At 45.8% G+C, this 19,184-nt stretch overlaps 1 protein-coding gene across 1 annotated transcript in view; it reads right to left on the bottom strand.

The window, feature by feature from the left end:
- CLPTM1L (CLPTM1 like) overlaps nucleotides 1–19,184 on the bottom strand; it is a 102,681-nt gene that overhangs the window by 13,872 nt on the left and 69,625 nt on the right. Inside the window, exons 12-13 of the mRNA XM_082259714.1 lie at nucleotides 10,831–10,881; nucleotides 979–1,061 (exon numbers count right to left, since the gene is read on the bottom strand). Of these exons, the coding sequence (XP_082115840.1) occupies nucleotides 979–1,061; nucleotides 10,831–10,881 (134 nt within the window). The remainder of the gene's footprint in view (nucleotides 1–978; nucleotides 1,062–10,830; nucleotides 10,882–19,184) is intronic.

The raw sequence follows: 19,184 nt of genomic DNA, 5'->3' as shown, positions 1-19,184 counted from the left end.
AGGAGAAGTATGCCCAAACCTCTTTTGGGACCTAGGAGTGCAGACCCAAGAGCACTCCTGTATCCCGCATTCAGCTGGTAGCGAGCTAAAGACCACTGATCTGTCGTTCTTCAGCCGACTTTATTCAGCCGGTCCAGACTCTGTAGGGATCCAGACTTTATTGTTGGGATCCACCCAGATGAGTGGACTGGCAGATGCCTCAGCGCACCGCTGAGAGCCTTGGCCAACTGTTCCATCCAGCCCCCTCTGAGCATGCCACTGAGCGCTGGAGCGGCAGAGAACTGAGCGATAAGCGGTCTTTGATTACTCAGTTCTCGGTCTTAGAGGTGGCAGGGGAATGATACTGCATCAACCTAGGGGAGTATGATTGATTGATCTTTTTTTTTAAATCCCACACTTCTCTTTTATTTGTCAGCTATTAGGATCTTGACAATACTGAGGTTTGCACAATACTGAGATCTGCAAAAGCAGTTCTGTAGTAGACAGATTGTGCTAACCTTTAAGTTTCAGTGAAAGCATTCTGCCTTTTGGTGATACAGTAGATCCAATTCTATCCGTGACACTGAACCAACAACTTTAAAAGTGGAACTTTAGTTAGAAAATTAAGCCCCGCTAGATCACTTCAGGCTGGCCCCCCTGTGCAGGTATAGCTGCGTAAAACAAAAATAAGTGCCTATACTGTTTAACCTTTAAGAAGCTCTAAATCCCAGGAGGTGGAGATTGGCATTTGGATGTGACCGCTGTGATTGAAAAGCTCCCAATTGCAAGTATGCATCAGGAGATTTCTAGTCGCTGCCGGTGAGTGTGCTGGGAGCGCGCAGGGACCTCTCGGGGTTAAAGTCCACCTGTCGAGACGCTGCATATTTAATTTAAACATATTTATATTAAACTGAATGCCGATAAAAAATAAATAATACATGCAACACATGTACAAGCCTTCAAAGTATTTTGTAACAAAATCAAACATAAACGTGTTACCTTTTGTATCTTATATTCAAAAGTGAATACACTGCCCCACCAATGCATAAAGGGTATAATAAGTATGATAAATATTTCATTGCCTAAAAAAAAAAAAAAAAACAATAATACAATTAACAATTAAATCAAGGACAAGTGTAATTTTTATATTATAACTGGCACAATGTACAAATGGAAAGTGGTGCTTTAATGACAGCGAGTAACTTTACCAACATGTTCACTTTTATTAGTTCTTGAAATTGCCAACAAAATACCTTTAGGCTCCACTCACACCTAGGAGATTTGAATCGAGGGCGGAATCGGCGCGATTCTGCCTGTGATTCCAGAACATGCAGCAAAACGTGGGGCGCATTTGCAATACCATTATTTCTTAATGGTACCCCAAACACAGTGCGATTGTCGAGCAACAAACGCTTTGGTTGTGTCAAGATTTGGTACATGAGCTTCTTTGGAGTGTTTTTGGGACAGAGGGAGGCCCATTCAAATAAATGGTGCCACTCCAAAAACCACGCTGCAGCAGCTGTCACTGTGCTAGGCTCAGGTGCGAATGGAGCCTAAATAGGACAAAAAACTATTTGGCACTCTCATGGTTTGGGTCTGGGCTCAACAGTGCATCATGTCATGCTCCCTGAAAACCATGTTTTACACAGAGAAACTGACTGATTTTTAAAGCTGAACTTCAAAAAAAAAAAAAAAAAAAAAGATTTACCTGCTTGTTATGTCTAGTGGATGTTGAATAAGGTGATGTACAAACCTTATACCAAAACTCCACTGGCAGCATACACTCTAATCCGCTATTTGATGCTCTGAAAAGTGGCAGGCCATCGGTGTCAATTATATGGGGTGACATCAGACAGCTGCTACCAAGAAGATTTTGAGGGACCAGTCAAATGACGAGAAGAAAGTCTGTGGTAGTGGGCAATAAGGTAGGTATATCACCTTATTTATCATCCTCTAGGCAAAACAAGCAGTTAAAATGGTTAATAGGGATGGGCTGTGTGTGGGAGTCGAATGCAAGTTCATCTCGAACATCAACTGTTCGTGTATTCTCTAAACACGCCAACAAATGAGGTTCTCGGCGGGAAGTTCGCCTGTCGATGAGCGCTCCATAATACACTGCGCTCTAGCAGTGCACTGATTGCTGATGATTGGCCAAAGCATACATCTGACCTGTATGTTTTGGCCTATCACAGCACAATATAATGTCAGAGCCATGACTGGCCAAAGGCACTCATGGTTCAGGGGCTAAGGCCACAACCCACACTACATAAGGCTGCCGCTTACATGGGAGCCGTGTATTGTTTGTAACAAAGATTAGGCAGGTAGTTAGTGGATAGTGTGTTCAGTCAGTTTAGTGCAGTCAGTGTAGTGTACAGGCAGGCATACCCCACTTTTAAAATGTATGACTATGTTGAAGTCCCAGGTCCCCTCTCGGTGCTCCCCAAGTTTGGTGTCCCTGTTACTTATGGTACGGGAGCAGTGCCATGCCAAGCAGACCAAGATTTCCCATATACGCCAATGAGCACTGAAAGCTGAAAATTAGTCTGAGCAGGAAGGGGGTGAAAGTTTCCTGTATTTAAGTGGTTAAGGGGAACCCTATGAAAGAAAAAAAAAAAAATATGGCGTGGGGTCCCCCCCAAAAACCATATCAGACCCTTATCCGAGCATAAAGCCTGGAGGGGGAGGTCGATGAGTGATAAGGACAAGGGCCTCTTCCTTACAACCCTGGGCTGTAGGTTGTGGGGGTCTGCATGTGGGGGGGGCTTATCTGGATCTGGAAGTCACCCGGTTTAACCGCCCCTTTTTTCATCACGTGATGTCAAAAGGGGGTGGTGCCACCGGGTGATGTAACTGGATGACCTCGCCCCTCTCCTATAAAAGAATGGTCAAAGCCGAAGAGCGGGCATATGGCGGATAGCCTTTTAGAAGGCGAAGCGGTTTTGCAATTTTTCGGGTCAGTGGGCGTCGTGATTTCATGGATCAGCAGCCATGATTAGTGTGGTCAGCACGCAAAGGGGAAACCCAAGAAGGCAGGTTCAACCAGGTATTCTACAGCATAGAAAGGAACAAATAACACTGCACAAGCACTATGCTAGTTAACATGATTTAAAGGAACAGGATTTATTTTTTTTTTTTTAGGGTTACAACAGCTTTAATCCTTGCAGTGGGGAGGAGGACCCACTGCAAGGGAAAAATTTTATTTCTCCAAAATTCAGCTTAAAAAAAAAAAAAAAAACAGAAAAAAAAAAAAAACGGAATTTTTGTAAAATCTTACCTGTAAAATTCCTTTCTCTGAGTCCTCCGACAGTCGCCGCCCACTTCATATTCATCACCAATGGGGTTATGTCCTTTATTCCGTAGGAGTAGCTAGGCAATAGAATATGTTAGTACAAAGACTTTTAACATATCCCACCCCCAGGGGGTGGTCCCCTCAGTACATAACCCTCCACTTCCTGTATCCAACTCAGTTTCAGTGGAATAGCAGTAGAGAGTACATCAAAACCCCAAAAGAGGGGCAGGGGCGGCGACTGTCGGAGGACTCAGAGAAAGGAATTTTACAGGTAAGATTTTACAAAAATTCCGTTTTCTCTTACGTCCTCCGACAGTCGCCGCCCACTTCATATTCATCACCAATGGGGATGTCCCAAAGCAGTGTAAACATGAGGGGTGGGAAGAACGCAGCCGCGCCCAAGGCAACGCCGTCTCCCCATCAGAGAAAGGAACCTTACCAAAGGAAGGAAACCAGTTGGGCATAAGAACAAAACACTCGCTCAACAGGAGCAAGAAAACCCAGGGAAAAAACAAATATCCCAAAAAGCCAAAGAACCCGTAACAAGGGCTCTAGGGAACTGCCGCACTAAGAACCTTGCGGCCAAAGGAAGCATCAGCCGATGCCTGAACATCTACTCTGTAGAATATCGTGAAAGTGTGTACGGTCGACCAAGTCGCCGCCTTACACACCTGGGCCACAGAGGCCCCATGACGACAGGCCCAAGACGTACTCAGAGATCTGGTAGAGTGCGCCTTCACAGGTACAGGGGGAACTTTCCCCTTCAAAGCATAGGCCTGATCAATGGTCTGTCTGATCCATTTGGCGATTGTAGAAGCCGACGCCGCCATGCCCTTCCGAGGACCTTCCGGAAGGACAAACAAGGCATCCGACTTGCGAAAAGACTCAGTCGATTTGAGATAGACTCTAATCGCCCGGACAACATCCAAGGAGTGAAGCAACACCTCCGTCGGATGCTTCGGCTTCGCGCAAAGCGAAGGTAGGACAATGTCCACATTGAGATGAAAGTCCGAAACCCTTTTTGGAAGAAAAGAAGGGTTAGGTCGCAAGACCACCTTGTCCAAATGCACAACCAGATACAGAGACTTGCAGGACAAGGCTGCCAGCCCCGACACTCCACGAGCCGAGGTGATAGCCACCAAAAAGGCGACCTTCTTGGATAACAAAGACAGCGAGATCTCCCTGATCCTTTCAAAAGGAGCACGCTGCAATACTGATAGAACTAGATTCAAGTCCCAAGGGGGAAGAGGGTCCCTCCTAGGAGGGATCAGATGGCGTACCCCCTGCACAAAAGTGCTAACCAAAGAATCAGATGCCACAGGCCGTTGAAAAAGAACGGCCAAAGCAGACACCTGACCCTTGATCGTGGCCAGCGCCAGACGCTGGTCAACACCCGTCTGAAGGAAGGGCAACACCCTAGACACCGAATAAGTGTCAGGAGAGAAACCCCTGGATTCGCACCAGGCAAAATACGCCTTCCAAGTACGGTAATAAACCTTCCCCGAGGAAGACTTCCTCGCATTTATTAAGGTGTGAATGACCTCAGGGGAAAGACCCCTGTTCTTCAGGACCTCGGTTTCAACAGCCAGGCCGTCAAAGCCAGCGACTGTAAAGCAGGATGGAAGATCGGTCCTTGCGACAGAAGATCTTCTCGAAGAGGCAGACGCCACGGGGCGTCGATTGCCAGATTTACGAGGTCTGCGTACCAGGACCGGCGAGGCCAGTCCGGTGCCACAAGAATCACCGTGGTCGGTTCCGCGAAGGAACCTGGACAGCAATTGAATCGGTGGGAACGCATACATCAGTTGGTACTGAAGCCACGGGGCAACCAACGCGTCCGACGCGTCTGCCCGAGGATCGCGCGTCCTTGCCACGAACCGTGGTACTGTGTTGTTCAGACGAGACGCGAGCAGGTCTACCTCCGGAAGACCCCACCTCGCGCACAACATCTGGAAGACAGCCGGGTGAAGGGACCATTCCCCCTGGTCCAGGGTCTGGCGGCTCAGATAAACCGCCTGCCAAATTTCCACCCCCGGAATGTGAACTGCCGATATTGCCGGGACATGCGTCTCAGCCCAAGACAGAATCGAGGCCACTTCACGAACCGCCCGGGCACTCCTGGTGCCCCCTTGGTGATTGATGTAAGCCACCGCCGTGGCATTGTCCGTCTGCACCCGAACCGGGTAGCCGTGAAGATTGTCCGTCCAACGACGAAGACAGAGGAGTATCGCTCGCAGTTCCAGAACGTTGATCGGAAGGGAGGATTCCTCCGTCGACCAAACACCCTGGGCGGACAGAACGCCCAGAACACCACCCCAGCCAGACAGGCTGGCGTCCGTGGTGATCACCGACCATGAAAGGGGACGAAAAGACTTGCCCCCCGATACTGAGGGGGATTGAAGCCACCACAGAAGATCCCTTCTGGTCTGAGAACTCAATGACATCTGGAGATCCAGAGACTGCGGACGCCCGTCCCACTTGGACAATATCTCCGCTTGGAGATCCCGTGTGTGAAACTGGGCGAAGGGAATCGCCTCGAAAGCCGAGACCATCATCCCAGACACCGCATGCACGTCCGAATGGACGGAGATGGAACGTCCCTGAGGGACCTGACTGCCTCCTGAAGAGCTGCGAGTTTTTCTTCCGGCAGGAAGACCTTCGCCTGGACAGAGTCCAGAATCATACCCAGGTAAGAAATCCGAACCTATGGGCACAATGTCGACTTTGGAAAATTGATCGTCCAACCAAACTCCTACAGAGTCTGTAACGTGACGGACAGATCCTTCTCCAGACTCTGTCTGGTCGCAGACCGAACCAGAATATCGTCCAGATACCCCAGAACCGAAATGCCCTGGGCCCTCAACAAAGCCAGAACCGGTGCCAGCACTTTGGTGAACACCCTCGGAGCCGAGGCGAGACCAAAAGGCAACGCCACAAATTGGTAATGATCTTCCGCTATGGCGAATCGAAGGTACCTCTGGTGACCCTCGAAAATCGGGATGTGAAGATACGCATCCTTCAAGTCGATGGAAGCCATGAACTCCCCTGGAACCAGGGCAGCCACCACCGACCGCAGGGATTCCATGCGGAACTTGCGCACCCGCACAAAGCGGTTCAGCGCCTTCAAGTCCAGAATCGGACGCACCTTGCCCTCCTTCCTGGGCACGGTGAGCAGATTGGAATAGAACCCTCGAAATCTGTCCCGATGAGGCACCGGGACCACCACTCCCTGAGCCCTCAGGTCCTGCACCGCTAGATGCAGGTCCCGCAAACGCTCCGGGGATAACAGAAGACTTGAGGGAAAAAATCTGCTCTCCGGCCGAGAGAGAAACTCGATCTAGTAGCCAGATCGAACGATTTCCTGTGAATTGGGTGAGGGCGCCCCTTCAGGCCGCACTGTTGTGGGCCACAGAACCGGATTGGCCGGACTTTTGCTTACCTGCCCACGGCTTCTGGCGGGAGCCTTGACCCATGGACGGCTGCCCCAAAGTGTGACCGAAAGGCACGAAAGGACCCCTGAGGGGGCCGAAAGAAGGCATTCTTTTTTCCAGGAGCCGTCTTAGTCTCGTGGGATTGAGGTAAGAGCGTGCTCTTACCCCCCGTGACCCCTTTAATTAGGGCATCCAGGGATTCGCCAAAAAGGCGAGAACCATCAAAAGGCAGATTGGCCAAGGTCTTACGTGAAGATTGATCCACAGACCAACACTTCAACCAAACCGGGCGGCGAGATAACACCGCCACACTGTGTACACGTGCAGCCAACGGAACCATATCCAGGTCCGCATCACACAAATACATGACACCCTGGTGGATTTGATCCACCATATCCAAAGTCGCCTGGGGGGCAGAATCAGCCACCAGGACACGCCTAAGCACCTGCGTCCAGCTCGCGACCGCCTGGGCCGCCATAAGTGAAGCAAATAAAGCTTTCAACATAGAACCCATAATAGAACAGGAACGACGGGCAAGGGACTCCATCCTCTTGTCCGTGGCATCCCGGAACACCGGGGTGTCTTCAGCAGGAATCGCAGTGGACTTGTTCAAAACTGCTAACGCATGGTCCACCGGATGGGGGACACACCAACGCCCATCAGTAGCGGGCGTAAAAGGATAGCGCAGCTTAAACCTACTTGGTACAGCAAAAGGTTTGCGTATATTACGCCATCGTTCTTTCACAGCGTGCTGAAAATCATCAGTGCATGGAAACATCTGCGATGATTTGCGCCTTTTCTGCGTCCCATAAGCCGCCAAGGCAGCTGGAGGACATGCGTCCTCCTCCAAACGCAGAGTTTGCTTGATAGAAGCAACCAATTTGAATGCAAGCTCTTCAGACGAGCCAGGGGGAGAATTATCAACCCCCTCTACCTCAGCCTCCATTTCTGACCCTATAAGGTCCAGGGAGGAACGAGACCCCGATAAGGAGATCTCTGCCACAGCAGCCCCAGTACCATCACCCTCTGAATCAGAGGAAATTGAAACTCTGGGCCTTTTAGAGGATTGAGCAGCCACCAGCATTTGCACCTGAGTCGCAAGGCTAGCCACAATCGCAGCCAAATCCCCCCGGGGGGGGGGGGAAACCGCAGTCCCCCGGCTTCCCACTAAATTGGCAGGAAACTAGCATTCCTGAGAATCCATGCCCCTGTAGTAGCAAAAATAAATGGGTGACCGCCCCTTTAAGAGAGCGCTGCGATCGTAGCCCACTCACACTAAGCACCCCACACAAGGGACCCCCACAGGGACAAGTATACCAAGGTAGGATACAGGGAATAGAGAGAAATGAACCTGTAGAGATCGGTGCTGCTGCTGCTGCCTGCGGTGCTCCTGAAGGAAAGGAAGTGCTGGCATACAGGGCGCTCTATTAAAGCCTATGGAGGCTACAAGAAAATGGCCGCCATGCATGTAAAACATGCGGCCGGAGCGATCGCAGCCAAAATGGCGCCGTTTTGGCGCCGAAACCGCCGCTCCCACACCCCATAAGGGTGAAGTAAAACACACCATCTGCCCAAAAAAGGAACATGGTAAACCGCCGCAGCGGCGCTGTAATGTGCCCCAAGCATGAGAAACTCAAGCCCCACAGCACACAGCCGTTCACACAGACAGAAAACTGACACAGAGTGCAGCCAGCCCCCCCTCCTGCATCCCACAGCATGCAATGTGAGAGATAGGGAAAACGTAATAGTGTGAACACAGGGCAAGGTACACAGTCCCAGACTGACACCCCCCAGACAGACAGGTCCCCACATAAATGCACTTACCTCTTACATGGCGTGGGGGACCCGCACAGGCGAACAAACCGCTGCACATAAGGCAGGGAGAGTCACATCCAGGACGCATCAGAAGGTGGGTTGAGAAACCGCACAGCGTCCGGTGAGGTAGCCACCTCACCTAGCATCCCTGCACGGAACAGGGATGGGTCGTTCAGATAACTCAGGAGCGATACCTGACTGAACGCTCGATGGCGGGCTGAGAAACCACTGACCCACAGCCTGCTACCAGGGGGGTCAGCCCGAGACGCAGCCCGCATGATCCTCTTCTTCCGAAGAACTAACTAACGCTGGTAAAATAACAGCTAACAAGAAAGAGAGAAAAAACTCAAATAAAATCCAAAGAAAGGAAAGAGAGCTGAGACAAGGTGCCCCAGCACAGAAACTTCCAGCTACTCCTGACAGCTAGACAAATGAAACTGAGTTGGATACAGGAAGTGGAGGGTTATGTACTGAGGGGACCACCCCCTGGAGGTGGGATATGTTAAAAGTCTTTGTACTAACATATTCTATTGCCTAGCTACTCCTACGGAATAAAGGACATAACCCCATTGGTGATGAATATGAAGTGGGCGGCGACTGTCGGAGGACGTAAGAGAAAACAGCATTTCTCAATGTAAACCATGTTTTTAGTTAGCATGATGTAGTGAAGTGTTGAACATCTTATTCCTTTGCTCCTGCAGAAACTCTCTTAGCTTTACTGCCAGACTGTACTTACAGCTCTCTGATGTCATCCTATACAATGCAGGGTCAGCAGTATTTGGCCAACCCTAAAATACCTAAAATGGTTGTAAACCGTTGCCCTTTGTTTTTTTCTTACCTGTAAAGCAAAGGCATAATGTGCTAATATGCATTGCATACTAGCACATTACTTTACGCTTACCTGAAAATGAAGCGTTCCAGCGATGCCGGGCTTCCTTCCGGGTTCGCAAACGCTGGTTCTGTGACTCGGCAGAGCCGCGATGACGTCACTACCACACATGTGCACGGGACCCGCCAGTCACAGCACACTGCTCTGAAGAAACACATGGGCAGCCGTTCCTTCAGAGCGCATGATCCAGCGACGTAACTGGCTGCTAGGTCAGTAAATATCTCCTAAACGGTGCACGTTTAGGAGATATTAACACTACCTATAGGTTAGCCTTAATATAGGCTTACCTTTAGGTAAAACTTAACCACTTCTGGACCGGAAGGATTTGCCCCCTTAATGATCAGGATATATTTTGCGATTCAGCACTGTTATTTTAACGGACAAATGCGCAGTCGTGCGACGCTGTACCTAAATGAAATTGATGTCCTTTTTTTCCCCACAAATAGAGCTTTCCTTTGGTGGTATTTTATCACCTCTGCGATTTTTATTTTTTGCGCTACAAAACAAAAAAAGAGCTAAAATTCTAAAAAAAAAAAAAAAACACAATATTTTCACATTCTGCTATATAACATTCCCCCCAAAAAATTTAGAAATCAAATTTTTTTAACATTTTAGGCCAATTTGTCGCAATAAGCGTATTTTGATTGGTTTGCGCAAAAGTTATCGCTTATTCTAACTACGGGAAAGATGTCATTTTTAATATTTTTGTTTTTTTTTTACTAATAATGGTGGCGATCTGCGATTTTTAGCGGGACTGCGACATTGCGGCAAACAGATTGGACCCGTAACTGACATTTTTGACACTTTTGGGGGGACCAGTGACATTACTACAGTAATAAGTGCTAAAAATATGCACTGTTACTGTAATAATGACACTGGCAGGGAAGGGGTTAACACAGTGGGTGATCAATGGGTTAAAATGTAAGCCTAGGGGCTTTTCTAACTGTATGGGGGTTGGGCTTTTGAAGTGATCACAGAGACCTGTGTTCCTACATAGAACGATCACAGGCGCTCTGTGATCATTCCAGAGAGAAGAACAGTCAGATGTGTTTACAACAGCTGACCATCCTCTCTCAGTGGAGAACAATTGCGGGTGCCCGGTGCCATTTGGAGTTCCCTCGGGCGAGTGAGCGAGACCGATGTCGTCAGTTCGCGCAGGAGAGGCTTCCTGCCGCAGTAAATCTGCGGCGGGTGGTCCTTAAGAGGTTAAGGATGGAAGTTTACTTCCTCTTTAAGTACTAACACAACATTTATTAGTGAGCGTTGGAAAGGGAAGACAAGTCCAACTTAAGTAGCATGTGCTTGTGCTCCAGCCTAATAGTTTTGACTGCAGTCTTCTGTTAAATCAGGGCATAATAACCCCCACAACTTGTAAGAGAACCAAAAAAGTTGAAATACTCTTGTATGCACATGTAAGAGAATAATACCTGAGTATCATATTCTTCAGTTTTCTTTTCAGATTCACTGTAGGTTCCAAACTATGAAAAGAAGGAAATATGAGTAGAACAAAACAAGTGAAGCACAACTACCCTCGTTTGTTGATTCTAAAAGAATGCCAGCACAATCTTCAGCTGCAGTTGTTTTTTTTTTTTGATAGCTTAAAATATCAGGCCAGCAGAGTTTTGCATTAAATACAGTTACAGCAGAGGGTAAGTGGCTTTAATCTACTTTTGAAATTTGCTTGAGAGTCATTGTTGGAATTTAGTAGCTGCACTTTTTGTGCTGCATGGGTGCCTTTAAAAATTGTATCATATGGTGTTTATCTTTGCTGACAGACTGAGGAGATTAACCCTAATGTGCTGGTGAGTATTTATGTCAGGATGTCATTGGAGCAAGAAGGAGAAATCACATTAATTGTGTTACAGTTAAAATAAAAAACTGACAGATTCAAACCATTTCCTACTTCAAAGTTAAAGCAAATTGGATTTTTGTACTCCCAGTAAAATCCTTTTTTGGAGTCTATGGAGTGACACAGGAAGTCATATCATGTGGGGTTATACTGCTGTCTACAGCTCAGGGTGACACTGGGCCATCCCCTAAAGTCCATCTCTTGCAGAGTAGGGTCGGATACATGCTGTGGGGCATGAAACTCTTTTATGTCCAGAGGCTTTCATTTCACAAACACAAGCCTCCCAAGAATCCCCCTTAAGGGGATCAATGTGGGTAAGACTAAACCCAATGGCATTGTCAATAACAGGAATCAGACTACCTCCCCTGATGGTTGTTCCTTGTCAGTGGTAAAAGTACACAAGTACCTACATTGGTGCCCAAACCAGGACACCCAACCAAAGAGGAATCCTACGATGTAAAAGGAACCACCTGTTCTGGAAAACCAAAATGTAATCCAAGAGACTACATTTCTCCAATGAGAGGAACCCCTAAAGTTGGGGAGAGCTGCACTCCTTAGCTGTCTAATGGGGCAGCTAAATACTCAGTCAGGGAACTACCTGAGCCTCAGAAGCAGCATTAATCCCAAAAGCAATCATGTATTATATTGCAGCTCACCAGTTCTTAGATGCAGTGGCTGCATTCATTTTATTTTTTTAGACTCGGTTAGTTTTAGCTGCAGTCTTTGTTGCTCCTCCATCCAGAGTGAAGACACCCCAAGACAGGAAGTGTGTTCTGACTGCATCACTAGGAGGAAATACAGGGTAAAAAAAGCCTAGAAAACAACACAAAAGCAGTCACACTCAGAGCATTTAGGAATGGGTAAGCAGCAATATATTAAAATTGTCGTTGTGTGTTTAAACCTGCTCAGAAATAAAATCCACAACAGCAGAGTAAGAGGCTATGGTAAACCAAAAACAGGTTGGAGGGACAGACCTCTAGATAATGGTGGAGACCACGAGGACAAACTTGCCATGACAACTATGCGGGTTAATGTGACCTACAGGTGACGTGCTGTTCCCAGCGCCATCGCTTGACAAAACCAGACCTGAATGGGTCTGGCAATAAGCCCATTGTAGGAATGCTAGCTGCAAGGGTCCAAGACAACTGCTTTGTTAAAAGCAGATTGTACAAGTGTCCCCAATGAGAAGATACTAGGACAGACACTGGAGTCAACACAGAGGAGTATTAGGTGTGCAGGAGACACACTGAGGGTTTAGAGTCCCATTAGGTCAGAGAACAACATCCCAGCTGACTGAACTGTCAGAGAATCATCCTGGAGAAAGAGAGAGATAATGACACTGACTGGTTCCAGTTATCATATCAGTCAGTGGTCCTTAAAGTCCCAACAGACAATAGTTGCTAAGTGGGCAAGGGTGGTTGTCAAATTGGGACATGGCTGCTGAGGCCTAGGTGACACAGAAGATGGGATGTCGTGGGAACCCCAAGGTCAGAGGGGAAGGTCTGTTAATCAGTGAGGTGGCACAGAGGGGTGAGAGCGAACAACTGAAGAGAGTGCTTGAGGAAATGGACTAGTCCTCACACCTAAAGAGGTGCTCTCTGCATACAAATACCTGAAAGGCAAGCTACCCAAGGACCTTCAAATTTTACCAACCGTGCCCCACTTGAAAAAAATTGGGGCGCACCATCACACTGAAGACTTCTCTGAAGGCTTGGTGGGTTTCTTGCTTCCAGAGTTGTGGGCTGCCAGAGAACCAGGCCTAGAATGTATAGGTGTGTCAACTACAGAAATAGATGAAGAACAAGGATGGGGCTTATCCTGGACTTCCTAAGTGGACGCAGGTGAATGCTGTGATCTCCAGTGACATCCTTGATAAACGAAAGCATTGGATTGAAGAGATGGCATATCCCTCTAAGACCAAGTGAGGCATCTGCCTCCCAACACCAGTGCCCTACCATCTGTACAGATAACAGATCTGTATGGGAGATATGCTTAGATGCTTTTAGCAAGGCATCACAACTGAAGCATGGGGCTCCAGACATTTTATAAACAAACTAACAGAAGCAGTCCACAGCAGTGGTGGAGAGATCTCTTAAAATGTATTTCAACTTGCAGTCAAAGTTAAGAAAATCCCACTATACGTGTGTTCCCATTCACACAGCACACCAAAAAGAATAAAAGGCCTCATGGATGACTGCACATCGAACAGTTAAGAGTCAGTCTGTCCCCAGAAATGCCTAGGATCGGCGGTGTCCCCTCTCATTAATATAAAATGCAAGAAGCAGAGCTTCTAAATCTTTAACCCTGTGTTATACAGACTGTGTTCAAATTTTGTTTTGTACTGTGCTGACCAATCTCATTATCTGTTGTAGACCGGGTTAATTATGGCAAACACAGCTATCCAGCCCCCTCAAACAAAGAGAATTAAGTAGGATTTTTCAGCACTAGAATATTGGAAAAGAGCATCTCAAATGACAAACAGCATTTTTTTATTTGTTTTAGGTTATGCTATGTGAATTAGAAATGTAAAGCAGGTGTCATCCCAATTTAGCTGGAAAAATGGAAATATACTTTAAAGGATTTAACCCATTTTGCCACAGTTTGACAGAACAACCAGGACATAATGAAGGGCAGAGCCCACCAGAAAAAAACTTGCTCTTAAGGTTGGAATTCAGCTGTTGGTCAGCGAGATCCTTAAAAGTAAGCAAAATCTTTACCAGCCAAGTGGTTTCCCTGTTAAAGTGGGTCACTGGCAGATCCACAGAGGATAAAGACAATTGTTTAACAATTTCCCTTCCAAAGGGCAACTAATTCCACCACAAGCTTTTGGTCTGCATCGAGGCAAATCTCGAATAGAGAAGTAATTAAAAGGTCTTTGTGGATGTAGGCGCTCTAGGATAGAAGGATGCTGGACACAGCAGGGTAATTTTTCAGATGCAGAATAGTATATACAGCATCAATAGGACCTCAAAACAGTCTAAACTCACTTCATCAGAGGGAATGTATAGACTTTGAGTCAGGGATGGTCATTGTGACTGTTAGCCCAATGTCTACCAAGGCTGTAGGGAAATCAGAGACTGACTCTGCGGGGGAAATCAGAGCCTCTGTGGACAGAATCCTGTGAGGAATTTTATTACATTCGGACCAAAAAGTCCTGTGTGACTACAGTAGAGAACCCTGATGACAACTCAGGGGGCTATACCTCATCCAACAGAGCTAAGTGGGACTCTGAAGAGGTAGATCATGTAACCACAGGATATAGAAAGTTTCCTGATTACAGATTTCAGTTCCCTCAGAAAGTACAGTGCAAAAGTTCCAAAGTCATTGCGTGAGCATGAGCTGGGGCCAAAAATAAAGTGTTGTTCCTGCGAGCTAAACGGGTCTAGCACTTTTCTATGGGAATTGCAGCGAGCACAGCACTCTCTCTAAGGCTTCGTTTCCACTATTGCGACTTGACACAAGTCAAGTCACACAGTAAGTGTAAGAAGTAGCACGACTTCGTTGCCGCGGTAGTAGAAACGGAGCCTAAAGGCCCGTACACACGATAAGAAAATCTGAAGGGAAATTTCGTCCGACTACCGATCTGCCGATTTTTCGGATTGTTAGTATGGTGCTTTCGACAGCCTACTCAGACTTTTTGTCCGAAAAAATCCTGATGTGCAGGCTATAAAATTTTTAGCGTCCGTCAACACAACGTCCGATTTTTGTCTCATTAGTACAGTTTTTGACAGGAAAAACATTTTAACAGCAAGACTAGGCATGCTCAGAGACGAAAGAACACATACAAATCAATCCAACAAATGACATCACTTCTGAAGTAGAATTCGGTCGTACGGGAAAATTCGTATGAAAATAGTCTCTTCACTTTCCACATCAGACTAGCATGCCACAAAAAATGGACGACAGATCGTTCGATAATCTGATCGTGTGTACGGGGCTTTAAGTTTATATAAACTATATAAATCCAATAATGCTGCGCAATATAAAGTGCTCCAAATAAATATATAAATGTGCAAAATACAATCAGTAATAGATATAAATAATAAATGATCAAATTAATAAATATTTAAATCACAATCCATCGTAAGATTTAAAGTGCAAAGCGTGCCATTGTGATCAACAATTAAATAGGTGAATAAATAAATATAAAAAAATTGGTGAAATATTTACAAATATATGTTCAATGTGTAAACGCATTTCAAATAATATAGTTTTCTTAAAATGTGATAAAAGTGCTAGGTGATAATCTTCCGTAATGGAAATTGCGCTTCCCAAAGATTTCTATATATAGTCCACTATATAGTGACAAAAGAGTGCATCCAGTAGCAACCTCCTTGGTGACCTTCACCGCAACACCCTATGTGACTGGGTCCTCACTGTGACCTAGCAATTAAGCAAAGGTCTTACAGCGCAGTTTACCCTTTCAGGGTCACCTTTCCAGGAGTTACAGATGGTGTACCAGCCCCTCAGGAGAGCGTTTCACTCTGGTTAACTTCCCTCACAGTAACCATTTGGTGTCACATAGAAAGGGGGGACTCCAATAGTGCTTATATCTTTTTATAAACAGTATTTTATTAGGAAAAATAATGTACTCACACTTGTGGGTGCTTAAGTGCACCAAGCATAAAACAACCTTAGTAGCAAATCTCTAGCAATTGTATGTGGTGGCAACCGGGTGGGAATGGAATATCTGTGTGCTGCTCCTTCACTTTCTGGTTTAGGCAGAAACACATCGTCCGGGCCCCTCCCCTACGCGTACGACACAGGGACACGGGGGGATAAATCTATGGGAAGTGCAATTTCCATTACGGAAGATTATCACCTAGCACTTTTATCACATTTTAAGAAAACGATATTATTTGAAATACGTTTACACATTGAACATATGTTTTTAAATATTTCACCAATTTCTTAATATTTATTTATTCATGTATTCACTTATTTGTTGATCACTATGGAACGCTTTGCACTTTAAATCTTATGATGGATTGTCATTTGAATATTTATTCATTTATTCATTATTTATATCTATTAATGATTGTATTTTGTACATTTATATATTTATTTGGAGCACTTTATATTGCGCAGCATTATTTAATTTACATGAGCTGGGGCCATCTGTTGCAGTAACACTGTCCCTTCTGTGTCTAGATGCAGACATGTTACCCATGTGGCAGTAATGTGGCTACACTCAGGGTATGAGGCAAAGTCTCAAGTACTCACATACAGTGCCTTGCGAAAGTTTTTCGGCCCCCTTGAACTTTTCGACCTTTTGCCACATTTAAGGCTTCAAACATAAAGATATAAAACTAATCTTTTGTGAAGAACCAACAACAAGTGGGACACAATCATGAAGTGGAATGAAATTTATTGGATATTTCAAACTTTGTTAATAAATAAAAAACTGAAAAATTGGGCTCGCAAAATTATTCAGCCCCTTTACTTTCAGTGCAGCAAACTCTCTCCAGAAGTTCAGTGAGGATCTCTGAATGATCCAATGTTGACCTAAATGACTAATGATGATAAAAAGAATCCACCTGTGTGTAATCAAGTCTCCGTATAAATGCACCTGCACTGTGATAGTCTCAGAGGTCCGTTTAAAGCGCATAGAGCATCATGAAGAACAAGGAACACACCAGGCAGGTCCGAGATACTGTTGTGGAGAGGTTTAAAGCCGGATCTGGATACAAAAAGATTTCCCAAGCTTTAAACATTCCAAGGAGCACTGTGCAAGCGATAATATTGAAATGGAAGGCGTATCAGACCACTGCAAATCTACGAAGACCTGGCCGTCCCTCTAAACTTTCAGCTCATACAAGGAGAAGACTGATCAGAGATGCAGCCAAGAGGCCCATGATCACTCTGGATGAACTGCAGAGATCTACAGCTGAGGTGGGATACTCTGTCCATAGGACAACAATCAGTCGTATACTGCACAAATCTAGCCTTTATGGAAGAGTGGCAAGAAGAAAGCCATTTCTTAAAGATATCCATAAAAAGTGTTGTTTAAAGTTTGCCACAAGCCACCTGGGAGACACACCAAACATGTGGAAGAAGGTGCTCTGGTCAGATGAAACCAAAATCGAACTTTTTGGCAACAATGCAAAACGTTATGTTTGGCGTAAAAGCAACACAGCTCATCACCCTGAACACACCATCCCCACTATCAAACATGGTGGTGGCAGCATCATGGTTTGGGCCTGCTTTTCTTCAGCAGGGACAGGGAAGATGGTTAAAATTGATGGGAAGATGGATGGAGCCAAATACAAGACCATTCTGGAAGAAAACCTGATGGAGTCTGCAAAAGACCTGAGACTGGGACGGAGATTTGTCTTCCAACAAGACAATGATCCAAAACATAAAGCAAAATCTACAATGGAATGGTTCACAAATAAACATATCCAGGTGTTAGAATGGCCAAGTCAAAGTCCAGACCTGAATCCAATCGAGAATCTGTGGAAAGAACTGAAAACTGCTGTTCACAAACGCTCTCCATCCAACTTCACTGAGCTCGAGCTGTTTTGCAAGGAGGAATGGGCAAAAATTTCAGTCTCTCGATGTGCAAAACTTATAGAGACATACCCCAAGCGACTTACAGCTGTAATCGCAGCAAAAGGTGGCGCTACAAAGTATTAACTTAAGGGGGCAGAATAATTTTGCACGCCCAAATTTTCAGTTTTTTATTTGTTTAAAAAGTTTGAAATATCCAATAAATTTCGTTCCACTTCATGATTGTGTCCCACTTGTTGATTCTTCACAAAAAAATTACAGTTTTATATCTTTATGTTTGAAGCCTGAAATGTGGCAAAAGGTCAAGGGGGCTGAATACTTTTGCAAGGCACTGTACCCAGGCAGCTGGTAGCCAATGGGGGCTTAAAGGCTGGAGGTGATTAAAGTCACTGTAGCTCGGCAGTAGAAATGGACCGAAGATTAGTATTCCAAGTGTTTCTTGGCAATGCAAGAGCAGCAGTGGGGCGATGCTTCCTCAAGAATGAATGGCGAGAAAGAAAATGCAGCTCTCCACACAGTGGTTGATGTCAGCGCCTCAGTGTTAACCACCTTCTGGGGGAAAACCAGTGCAAAGCTGGGAATTCAAAGGCACCTAGTGATGCAAATAGTGAAGTAGCTCTTAGTGCTCAGCCTACTTACAGAATAAGTCTTTAAAGTTGTGTTTCTCAACCTTTCTTCAGTCAAGGCACCCTTTGGCATCACCCACAATCCCGGGGCACACCAGTCTGAGGGCGTATTCCCACCAGAAGGTGTGTCTGAGCATGTGCACTCTTTTGCACGTTCCCACTTGTGTTTTTTAAAAGAATATGTTCATGAAACATGCAAAAGGGTACTGGCATGATTTTTAAAGATCATACCACACCAGAATACATGGTACTGCGGTACTATGTGTTTTAGCAGGCGGCAACATACTTGCATTTGCTAGATGTGTGGGGTGCCATTAAGAATTATGGCACACCATGCACATCTGCAAAAACGTGCGACTTTGCATGTGTTACTGTACGGTTACTGTAAAATGTAGTTAATGAGACAGAGTTCGGTGGTCTGTAGGTTGTAATTTCTCTCCCTCAAATCCCCCTCCAATCTGTATACAGGGGATAACACAGAACACTCTCATATCGAACTTGTACAGTGCATCTGATCACCTAGAGATTAACTACTTTGTACAGACGGGAATGAGAGAGCATAACCTGCACCTCCTTACAAGTTCTCTCTTCTTCTTTGCGATTTGTACTCCTGTTGGAAACCTAGAAAGCTCTGCGGGCCACCTGACTTGTCCTAAGTAAATGATGGTGTCATCAGTTAGAAGAACGTGGGACCCCAGTTGAAAAACACTGGTTTAGAGACAAGGAAAGTGTAGAGGCAATGCCAGCGTCTCTGGATCAGGAACACGCTCTGTGGATAACTTGTTACCACAACAGG

The sequence above is a fragment of the Pelophylax lessonae genome, assembly GCF_965119305.1.
Source record: "Pelophylax lessonae genome assembly, chromosome: 5".
NCBI classification, from domain to species: Eukaryota; Metazoa; Chordata; class Amphibia; order Anura; family Ranidae; genus Pelophylax; species Pelophylax lessonae.
Note: the sequence above shows the minus strand (reverse complement) of the source record. Positions and strands in the feature narration are given on the sequence as shown.